General features: G+C 36.8%; 2 protein-coding genes and 1 long non-coding RNA gene across 3 annotated transcripts in view; 2 read left to right on the top strand and 1 right to left on the bottom strand.

The window, feature by feature from the left end:
* LOC106881076 (tektin-1) overlaps window positions 1–7,297 on the top strand; it is an 18,428-nt gene extending 11,131 nt beyond the window's left edge. The window contains exons 5-7 of the mRNA XM_014931292.2: window positions 2,482–2,625; window positions 4,525–4,747; window positions 6,480–7,297. Of these exons, the coding sequence (XP_014786778.1) occupies window positions 2,482–2,625; window positions 4,525–4,747; window positions 6,480–6,836 (724 nt within the window). The 3' untranslated portion in view covers window positions 6,837–7,297. The remainder of the gene's footprint in view (window positions 1–2,481; window positions 2,626–4,524; window positions 4,748–6,479) is intronic.
* The window catches only part of LOC128248086 (uncharacterized), a 13,270-nt gene extending 3,941 nt beyond the window's left edge, over window positions 1–9,329 (bottom strand). Inside the window, exons 1-2 of the long non-coding RNA XR_008264337.1 lie at window positions 9,216–9,329; window positions 5,856–5,923 (exon numbers count right to left, since the gene is read on the bottom strand). This is a non-coding gene — a long non-coding RNA (uncharacterized LOC128248086). The remainder of the gene's footprint in view (window positions 1–5,855; window positions 5,924–9,215) is intronic.
* A 626-nt stretch (window positions 9,330–9,955) lies between these two features.
* The window catches only part of LOC106881075 (28S ribosomal protein S18a, mitochondrial), a 6,613-nt gene continuing 5,519 nt past the window's right edge, over window positions 9,956–11,049 (top strand). The window contains exon 1 of the mRNA XM_014931291.2: window positions 9,956–10,200. Coding sequence (XP_014786777.1) covers window positions 10,080–10,200 — 121 coding nt within the window. The 5' untranslated portion in view covers window positions 9,956–10,079. The remainder of the gene's footprint in view (window positions 10,201–11,049) is intronic.

Below are 11,049 nucleotides of genomic sequence, written 5' to 3'. Positions count from 1 at the left end.
ATATATATATATATATATATATATATATATATAGGCACAAGTGTGGCTGTGTGGTAAGAAGCTTGCTTCCCAACAACATGGTTTCTAAGTTTAGTCCCACTGCATAGCTCCTTGGGCAAATGTTTTCTACTTTAGGCTTGGGCTGACCAAAGCCTTGTGAGTGGATTTGGTAGACGGAAACTTTTACTCTGAGCAAGAGGCCCTTTCTCACCAGCAGAGGTAGGAGCTCTCTGAACTTTGCCCAGGCTATTCTTATTCTACCAGCTACACTCTCAGAGCATCCACTCCCACTACTGACTTGGTACCCTAGATAATGGAAGCTATCAACTATTTCTAGTTTTTCTCCCTGGAATGTGACAGAAGTTGTTTTATGCACATTTTCAGTGTTTACTGCCCCTGAGCATCTGCCACATACAAACACTATCTTCTCAGTTAGCCTTCCTTTGATATTACTGCACCTCTTATGTGCCCATAGCTTACACTGGGTACATCTTATGGAGTTTCTACTTACGCCTTTTCTACAGATCGAGCAGGGCCATCTACCTGAAGGCATTTGTGGTTTGTCTGCCTTCCTACTTATTAGGACTATGGTTTTAGCTAGGTTGACTCTAAGGTCCTTTGATTCTAATCCTTGCTTCCACACCTGAAACTTCTCTTCTAGTTCTGATAGTGACTCAGCAGTTAGAGCAAGGTCATCAGCATAGAGGAGCTCCCAGGGGCATCCTGTCTTGAATTCCTTTGTTATTGCCTGGAGGCCTATGATGAATAAGAGTGGGCTGAGGCCTGATCCTTGGTGGACCCCTACCCCTACTTGGAATTCTTCACTGTACTTGTTGCCAACCCTCACCTTACTGACAGAGTCCTTGTACATGGCTTGCACAGCTCTCACTAGCCATTCATCTATCCCTAATCTCCTCATTGACCACCAGATAAGGGATCGGGGGACCTTGTCAAAGGCTTTCTTCATGTTGATGAAAGCCAGGTACAGAGGTTTATCTTTGATTAGGTATTTCTCTTGCAGCTGTCTAACCAGAAATATAGCATCAGTGGAGTTTTCTACTGTTTTTCTTTATTAAAATATTGCATAATGAAACTGGGTCATTCTTTTTGAATAACCCTGTATATAATGCTAGAGAGTCCTGAAGGCCTGTATGCAATTATGCAAAATCATAAAAGACTATTTTGAGAGTAAATTACATTTAGCTGCCTGTAGGGTTTTGTTGTTGCTTTACTATATTGACTTCTTTGAACTAGAAATAATGTGGAATTTTATGAGAAGGTAGGTTGCAAAATGATTGATCTTATCTTGTTACTAACTATATTTTATCAATATCGAGGAGCCAGAAGCAAAAGTCAATCACTTTGTATATTCAATTTTGGCACAGTTCACTCCAAATTAGATTCCATGAAGTATTCAATTCCTTATTCAACCATCTCATCCATCTTTACTATTGTCAGTGGCTTTATAATTTTCTTTGCCAATAAGTTTTCTGATTTTATGACAATATTCAAAATTGGAATCTTAAGATAGCAAGTTTGACATTTGATCCTTGAATCATATTTCAATCAATCATGAAAATGGGTTCTAGGAACTTCAACATCATCATCATCATCATCATCATCATCATTTAACGTCCATTTTCCATGTTGGCATGGGTTGGATGGTTTGACAGGAGCTGGTCAGCTGAAGAACTGCCCAGGCTTCATTTGTCTGTTTTGCCTTGGTTTCTACAGCTGGATGCCCTTCCTAACACCCAATCACTTTACAGAATGTATTGGGTGCTGTTTTGCAGCACCAGCACATAGGTGCTTTTTCTAGCAGCTTTGTTTTCAGAACAACCTCCACCACTGCTAACCTGGTAACATAAGTAATGGAAATTGTCAACTACTTCTAATGTCCCCCTGACATTTGAGAGAATCTAGTTTTTGTACATTCCTGGTGTTTAATGTACTTGTACATCTGCCACATGTAAAGATTACTCCCTCTATCAGTCTTCCAGTGATACTGCTGCACCTCTTATGTGTCCATAACTTGCACTGGGTACACCATATGGAGCTTCTCCCGACATCTTTTCTACATATTGAGAATGGGCCATCTCTTTGAATGTGGAGCTCTGTTATTTGTCTGTTTTCCTACTTATTAGAACTTTGGTCTTTGCTAAATTAACTCCAAGGCCCTTTGATTCCAATTATTGCTCCCCTATCTGAAATTTCTTCTCTAGTTGTGGTAGTGATTCAACAATATCTACAAGGTCATTAGTGTAGAGGAGCTCCCAAGAGTAGCCAGTTTTAAATTGCTCGTTAATGCCAGTGAGTTTGAGGATGGAAAGACTGTAAGGTTTGACTGTAAAAGTGTCTACTCCACCTCTCCAAGACCTGAAGGCAAGAGAATTGTTGTCCACTGTGTATTCACCTCAATTTCCATCACTGATTTTTTTCTGAATTGTATCATGGGTGAAAACATCTTTTCTTATTTTTCAGCCGTAACCGAAAAGCCAGGTATAACTTGCAGTTGGATCTTAAAGACAAGATGAGTGGAATTAACATTGATGAATACTGCCAACAACTTAAAAGCCATTCCTCGGACATAGACTATAATGATGCTGCAGTAAAAATATCACCAAAGTACCTTTTTTTTCTCTTAGTTTTATAATGAATTCCAGTCTACATTTGAAAACTATTTCTCTAATACCTTGATGAATGGTAATAGAGTTTGCTTGCTTGCATGTGTGTGTGTGTGCGTGTGTGTGTGTGTGCGTGCATGCATGCTTGTGTGTGTGTTAACATTTGTAAGCAGTAAAGCTTAAGAAATAAGTAACATCTATAAATAAACAGTTTGTTTCAAATTGTAGGCAAACAAGATAAAGTTCAGTTATTTTGCTAGAATCTACTGTTGCTAGTTTACATTATTTCTTTGTTTGTAATGATTTAGACTGATGATCCATTCCTTGTTAGAGCCAACTGGAAGACAGGTGAATATTTTCTGCCAGTTTTACCTCTGTAATAACAGTGATAGAATAAATATAGAATTTCGACTAATATTTTCTTTAGTATCTTGCAACAGATAAGAAACAATACAACAGACAGACATGTATGTTTTGCGGGTTCATGAATGGCTGGTATCAGAAATGGTTATGGGTAGGTGTATGAGGGACTGTCTTATTCAAAAATATATTGAGAGCTGCTGCAACCAATCAAAATAATTATCACATGCATATCCCCTTTATTTTGGGAGCAAAGGTTGTCAGATTTCCAAGGGTAAACTACAAATTCCCAGTGTTTGTAATGTATATATGTAGTCTTTGAAGTAAAGATTTTCCAGTTCTTACTTCAAAGAATTGATTAATAAGTGATACTTGGTAATATAAGCACAATCTTTTTTTTGGTTCTTTTAGTCAGTGGGGAAAGCTAGTAGCCACGACCTTTTACAGGGCCTCTGAAACTGGTAGAAGGAAGGGAAGGAGTGAGATAGAATATCTTAAAATAAGAAACCTAGACCAAATACTTTCAACAGAGTGGACTCCATTAAAGCACTGAAGATGCCAGGTGTTACACCATGAGATGAGTTAAGTCTGCTACCCAAGTTGACTAAGGTATGATTTGAACTCAGAGTGCAAAGAGCCGGAACGAATACTACAAGGCAGCCTGTCCAACATTCTTCTAGTTTCACCTTTCTAACCTGGGATCGGTACTTTTTATCAATCCCAAAAGGACAAAAGACAAAGTTGACTGCAGCAAGATTTAAACTCAAAACACATGGAACAAACATATCTTGCAAGATATTTTGTCTGATGCTCTGATGCAGAGGCTCTCAATGTGGACAGTGATGGATTTGAGCCATTATATCCTTACTACTTACACTACAAATTACTTCCTTCCTTTCCAATCTATTTCCTTCACCCTTTAGCATCCAGATTATTCTGTCAAATGCAATGCTTATTTATTCACATTGTTTAGAATTAATCATGGATTATCTCATAGCTTTGAGACTTCGATGATGTTATGGTATATTTTTAGAATGATATTGTAAGGTAGGTGTGTGAGGTTGAACCTGGTCAGTTTGAACATAAAACATGTAGAACATTTGGGTTGAATATACCTGAATGGTTTAAATGCTCAAGGGTTAAACTAGATTCTATAATGTTCTTTCTGCTCTATGAACCATACTATTTTATCTTCACAATATAATTTGTTGTTCACTTAGCATTATCAGTATAGGTCATTCTACTAAAGCCACCTGGCAAGTGTTAGTTATGTGCTTGAAGTCCTACTAGGAAGGCTTTTAAGAGAAATTTCGTGAGACAGAACAAGATTTCCTTCAAGCCTCTGGTGTTGGTGGAGAGGCTGGGTTCCTTTCAAAATTCCTTGGGGCATTGAGTTTTTTGGGGATATTTTTATAAAGAGAAACCCATTTGCTATTCACAGACAGCAGTAGTAGTAGTAGTAGTAGTAGTAGTAAGTAGAACGTCACTTTTATGTTTCGGTGTTGGTTTCCTGATGGAGTTTCTTTGATTTTTATTGTAGATCTGTAACGGTTGATGAATGGCAGGAATTCTCCAACAAAAACATTGAGAAAACAGAACAGGAAAGAGAAACCTCAACCAACCTCCGTTCGTTGATTGATGGCATCCTTCAGCAAACTGCCAACGACATGAAACAGCAGTGTGATGCTGTCAATTTGGCATTTTCTCGTAGAATTTCCGAAACTAGAGATACCAAACAGAAGTTAGGAGATAATCTAAATAAAGTAAGTAGCCATAACTTTGTCACCTTTGCTATTTACAAGGTATCTTGAACTCAGAGAAATAGCAGCCAAATCTTCTACCATTGTGATGATCTACTTACTTGTCTAATTGACATGAGACAATATTGAAATATACACACAAATAGATATATATTATGTGTATGTATATAAATATAACACACACACACACAAATATGTAGAGAGAGGCCAGTGCCAACACCAAAACTAGAACTCCATCCACAAAAAGTTTTGCTCTGTGTTTGGTGGAACATGAAAGGTATCATCCATTACGAGCTACTGGAATACGGAAGAACCACCAATTCAGATGTCCATTGCCTACTACTTGATCATATAAATGAAAAATTGCATTGAAAGTGGCCAGCTTTGGTAAAGAGAAAAGGTGTTACTCTCCTGAATGACGATGCACAGCCACTCGTCGAAATAAATCCCCATAAAAATAAGATTCTGAGGATGGGAAGGTTTTCCATATCCTCCATCTGTTCTAATCACTGGAACATTTTATTAGAGACAAAACATTCAGAAACAGAGAGGAAGTTGAGAACAGTCTTTCAGACTTTTTTTCAGGAAAAGAAACAGGTTCCTTTGAATTTGGTATAAAAAGTTACTTTCCCATTGGACTGCAGTCATTGAAAACGATGGTGATTACATTCCTGATTAAAACTATTCAGATAAACATTGTTTAGATTCGTTTTTATATCCTTTCTGGTAAAATGCAATTACTTTCTGAACACCCTAAATATATAGTCCAGTGATTGAAACAAATAAAAGGTACAAAAAAAGATATGTGTATATATATATATATATATATATATATAGGAGTGGCTGTGTGGTAAGTAGCTTGCTTACCAACCACAAGGTTCCAGGTCCATTCCCACTGCATGGCACCTTGGGCAAGTGTCTTCTACTACAGCCTCGGGCCGACCCAAGCCTTTGTGAGTGGATTTGAAAGAAACCCATTATGTGTGTACGTGTGTGTGTGTGTTTGTGTTTGTTCCCCCCACTATTGCTTGACAACCGATGTTGGTGTGTTTACGTCCCCATAACTTAGTGGTTCGGCAAAAGAAATCGATAGAATAAGTATTAGACTTACAAAGAATAAGTCCTGGGGTCGATTTGTTCGACTAAAGGCAGTGCTCCAGCATGGCCGCAGTCACATGACTGAAATAAATAAAAGTGTATATATATATTTTTTCTGTATATATATAAACTGTTTGATTATGTATGTGTCTGCATTTTATTCAGAAAATACAAACTAAACACCCAGAAAACCGTGTATATCATTATTAGCCATCTCTCACTGAAGTTTTGTTTGGCATTTAATTTGATATGTGCAGCAGCATTGTGTTTGGATTCATATCTTAAAACTGTTCAAAAGCCTATTGAGAAATGTAAACATTTCTTCTTTTATTTTACCTTTCTCCATTCTATTTGATTTCTGAACTTAAGCCATTTTTTATGTGTGTGCGAGTGTGTGTGTATTTATGTATGAACTAATGAAAGAATTTCTACATAATATCTTGACCTGAATGAAACAGCAGTTAAATCTCCTTCAAAGAATATATATATATATGCCTGAACCAACTCAGTAGTCACTAAATGGTTGTCTTCTATCTATATGGTCCCATCAATTACTATATCTAAGCATTGAATCTTTTACTCCCTGGGAGTTCTTGACGTTTATACTCCATCTAATTGAGGGTCTGTTTACTTGCAGATACATCAACAGATTTTAGAACTTGAAGAAAACATAAGCAGGTTGATGATTGCTATAGCTGACAAGGAGCAGCCACTTAAGTTAGCTGAAACACGTCTTGAAAAACGGGACTTCCGTCCTAACATTGAGCTCTGTCGTGATCAAGTGCAGTACAGACTAATTAAAGAAGTCCATGAACTGCGCCTCTCTATTAAAGAACTACAGAACTGTCTCTATGAATCAAACAGCACCATGAAGAAATTGCTTCAAAACCAGCGTGACTTGGAAGCGGATATTGATGTTAAAGCCAAATCATTGTTCGTAGATGAGGTGGAATGTGTGGGCTTGAGGAAAAGCATTAGCATTCAAGCATATTAAAAGGATTTCCAATCAAATGTTTTCATGCTTGTATTTGTACTCGCAGCAGCCCCTAGTTCCTTGTTTGCAGACTCTCCTTTTAGTTTTTAATTTGAAGTCTTTATCAGACAAGGCTGATCATGTATGTGAGTGGAATTCATGAGAAAGATTTTTCTTTTTATGTTCCATTTAAAATGTCTGAGAAATTTAACCAAATTCCCTCTTTTACTGGTTAAATTGCATAACAAAAATGTTATAATGATCTAAATTTAGTTTGCATTATTTAAATTTTGTTTATTAATGAATCTGGAAGAAAACTTAGTGGTCCTCTAACTTAGCAGTTTGACAAATAGAGATCGATAAAATAAGTACCAAATTGAAATAATTACTGGTGGTCATCATAATCAACAAAATCTTTTGGTGATGGTACTCCAGCATAGACATAGTCAATTAAGAGAAACCAGTAAAACAATGAAATATTACTTTTTTCTTAGTGTCTTTATTTTGAAAGAATTAATAAAATTTTGAATTATAAATTTGAAATTGTATCTTGTAGAAATGAATATTGCCACAATATAAATAGTGCTATAGTGATTGACAAGGAGTATGAGAGAATCTCCTGGAAAATTAAATCTGCAAGCCAATTGTTGACTAATCGTTTAGCATTCAAATTACTCCTCAAATCTTTGAGGGTCACATTGACCGCTTCAACGACCATTTCTAATGATTCTCCTCACCAGTTCATTGCTTCCTTTTTCTTTATTTGCAAAATCGAAATCTCTTCTATGTCGAACACGACTGCAGCCGCTACCCACATTACCTCATACCCTACTGAGATTTCATCAACTGTTATTTTTGCGGTCCTGCGACCCAAGTAAGTGGGTAGCAGCATTATCACGTTGTTCTTTAACGTTTGTGTTGACACTTTCTTTGCTTTGCCAGCCGACTCAAACTGTGCCTCGATAGTGGCACTTCTCGCCCCTCGACTAACGTAGTGAACTTTATGCCATATTGGCACTATACATTTCTCTACTGTTTCATTTTTAACATCCATTATTCTTTTCTCTTTGATGTTATATATCTTGTATACAACTGTTTTGGCATTAATGGCCTGTACCGTCTTTGGGGGTGGCAACAACTTTGAATCCACTCCACTTTGTTTTATCAGATTCCTGAACTTAAAAAGTTATTCCAGTAGTTCAAATCCAGTCAAGATTTTTCACAATAACACAAATAAACAAGGAACAGACTGAAATGAACTCAAATAACAAAGGGTAGCAAAAATGACTTGCCAGCCATTGATACCTATCTGCCTCTTTAAACATATTAATAAGTCAAGTGAAATACATTCACTGATTTCGAAAATAGGAATAATACATTTCTAAATCTCTCATGTTGTTTTTTGAAGAACTCTAGCCAATTTTTTTTTGTGTGAAACCACCATTGTTGGGTGGTAGTGAATAATTGAGAAAAATGAAAAGTTATGCAGAAGCTACTGGAGGTCAAGTTCCCCTAGACCCAAGTGTGCTGAAACAAGAGATGGTAGAGTGCAAAAGTGAGCTGATAGAAAAATATAGTATTATGGTAGAGAAGAAAGGGTCAAATATAAAACTGAACCTGCCAGAGGAGGAAAAGTGAAAATGGAAAAGAAGACGGTAATATTCAGAACATTTTCAAATAAAAACAGAAGAATTGAAAACGCACCGCAAGAAGAAATAGAAGAAATTTTGGAAAGACATAGAGGAGACTGCATAGCGTTTTTTACGAGAGGAAAGAGATATGCGTCTATAGTGGTAACCTTTGTATCAGAAGAGGAGGTGGAAAAATCCTCCATCAGGATGATACAGGGAGAGAAATGGACATTGATGCCAAACATAAGGACACAAGAAATGTGTCAAAGCCGACAGGAAGCGGTGCTTCCTAGGGCTAAATAGCAGTAGTACTATTCCCTTTCATGGGACTGTCACATTAAGTTGACAACATACCACCACTTTATAGTGTTACTACTGTATAAAGCTCTCCGAGAGATTTAGAAATATATTATTTCTATAACAGTCATTGATGTATGAAATAAGATTTGTGAATAGTTTTATACGATCTCTAAATTTGTTTCGCCACACATGCTCATGAAGATACGATGTTATAGATCATCCCTCATTCCACACTGTCGCCTCAGTTGTTTCTTCTCGGTGATCAACTATCACTCTTCTGTAGCTGAGTATTGGTGCTATCGTGTTGATGAGACCCACACAGGAAGCCCACCCATTGGACATCAAAAGTGTTTCATGAAATTTTGGTATGTCACTCGTCACTTTCGGTTTTTTTCAATTTTTTGGGGGGAGACAATTTACTTTCACTTTTTATTATGATTAAAGCAAATTAGAAATTTCGAAGTTGTACCGTGAAGTGAAACTGAAGCAACTACATGGTAGGAACATTCTTGGCACTGCCATGGTATCAGCTGTCAGAAGTGAAAGTAGAACTGACAAGGAACGTTACTGCTGGCTTGAGTTGATTCTTTGGCTACTGACTAGCCGGAGCTGTCTGTCTATCTCACTATCTCTCTCTATATATCTATCTATCTATCACTCGTTCACCTCTGTTTGTATCCGTAGAATTTATCAAATTAGAAAACGCAAATTTAATATAAAAATATATTTTCTGAAATTGCAAATTATTTAAAATATAAAAATATAATTTTCAACAGAGAGAATTTATCAAAATAGAAAACAAATGAAGTTTGAAGTTTCAAAATAGTAGGATGGACCACTCACGACTAGCTAGCGCGGACGCGCGACCGGGACCACTCTGCTTTAGTAGTACCCTTATACTCTGTGTGTTTTCAAACGCATGGATATAGGTGTCAAATTTGTTCCAATAACTTTCGAGTGATAGATAGATAGAGAGAGAGACAGACAGATAGCTCGCTCCGGCCAGTCATGGTATTAGCTGTCAGTAGCCAAAGAATCAACTCAAACCAGCAGTAACGTTCCTTGTCAGATTTTTCTACTTTCACTTCTGACAGCTAATACCATGACAGTGCCACATTAGGCTAACGCTCAAAGCTGTTAAATTTACGGTAAATTTTACTGTATTTTATGAAATAAATTCAGACTTTAAGCGGATTCAACAGCATTGTCTGTTATTAAAGGGTCCTTCCACGAGGTGGAGACAATCAATTTTTTACGCAGGTACAACATAAATGATAACACCGGTAAAATAAGGGAAACAACTCTATTTGGCAGTGTGACTATCAAGGTTAAAATGGCTTCCCTAATCACTTTGCGATTGTTCGGAGCCCCTTTAAGGAAAAATCTTTCGATTTGTCGAACTCTGCCTGTGATCGCAAGCTTTTCTTCTTCCAAACGATTGCAGCTGAAACAAAGTAAGGTTTCTTCTTTTTATTTTAATCTCTGTTGTTGATTTATGTGTATAAGTTTAATTAAATCTACACATGCCCCGTGTTTGGTGAGTAATCGTTCCAAAGACATTTCTTTTTTTTTTTTTGTTGGCATTTGTTTACTCTGATATTTATAAATATCAGAGTCACTAGAATTCAGTCACTTTTATTGAATATGAGTTTTAAAAAGCATACAAAAATAACCCTCATTCATTCGCAATAAAAAAACCAATGATGTTAAATTTTCTGTTAAAGTAAGAAATAAAACAACAGACGCCTGTATTTCGTTGGCAGAAAATAAATGCATCGACAAGCGATGTGTTCATTTCGTCGATACTACTCAGAGTACCATAAATTAAAGATAATCTCTTTCGGAGTCCGAGAACCTGTTTTTATTTACCACTGAAGTTATTTACACCGTTCATATCCTTGAAAAAGATGGGGAATTAACGTAGTAAGTCTGAGCTTTTGAACATTTTTGTAAGAAATCCAGTTGTTTAGCCTCACGTCAGTCTTAATTGAGCCGACCTTTTACCAAGCCACTGTTTACGACGTTTAACATTTCGATAGAAAATCCATTTTTCGTCACTAGTCACAAGTCTATCCAAAAAGGGTGAAATGAGTTTGTGAGAATGGAGAGAAAAGCTGATGTCAACTCGGGATTTGCGGTTGCTTTCGGGCAATCCATGAGGCACCCATTTTCCAAGTTTAGGAACCTTTCCAAGTTGTTGAAGATGACGATGAACAGTTGTATGGTTTGAACTAAGCTTTATCGCCAATTCCTCAACTGATAATGTAGGATTTTCTTCAAGTAATGCCTCAAGGAGCTTATCA

Source organism: Octopus bimaculoides, chromosome 6, assembly GCF_001194135.2.
Source record: "Octopus bimaculoides isolate UCB-OBI-ISO-001 chromosome 6, ASM119413v2, whole genome shotgun sequence".
Taxonomy (NCBI): domain Eukaryota; kingdom Metazoa; phylum Mollusca; class Cephalopoda; order Octopoda; family Octopodidae; genus Octopus; species Octopus bimaculoides.
This window is presented reverse-complemented; position numbering and strand designations above follow the sequence as displayed.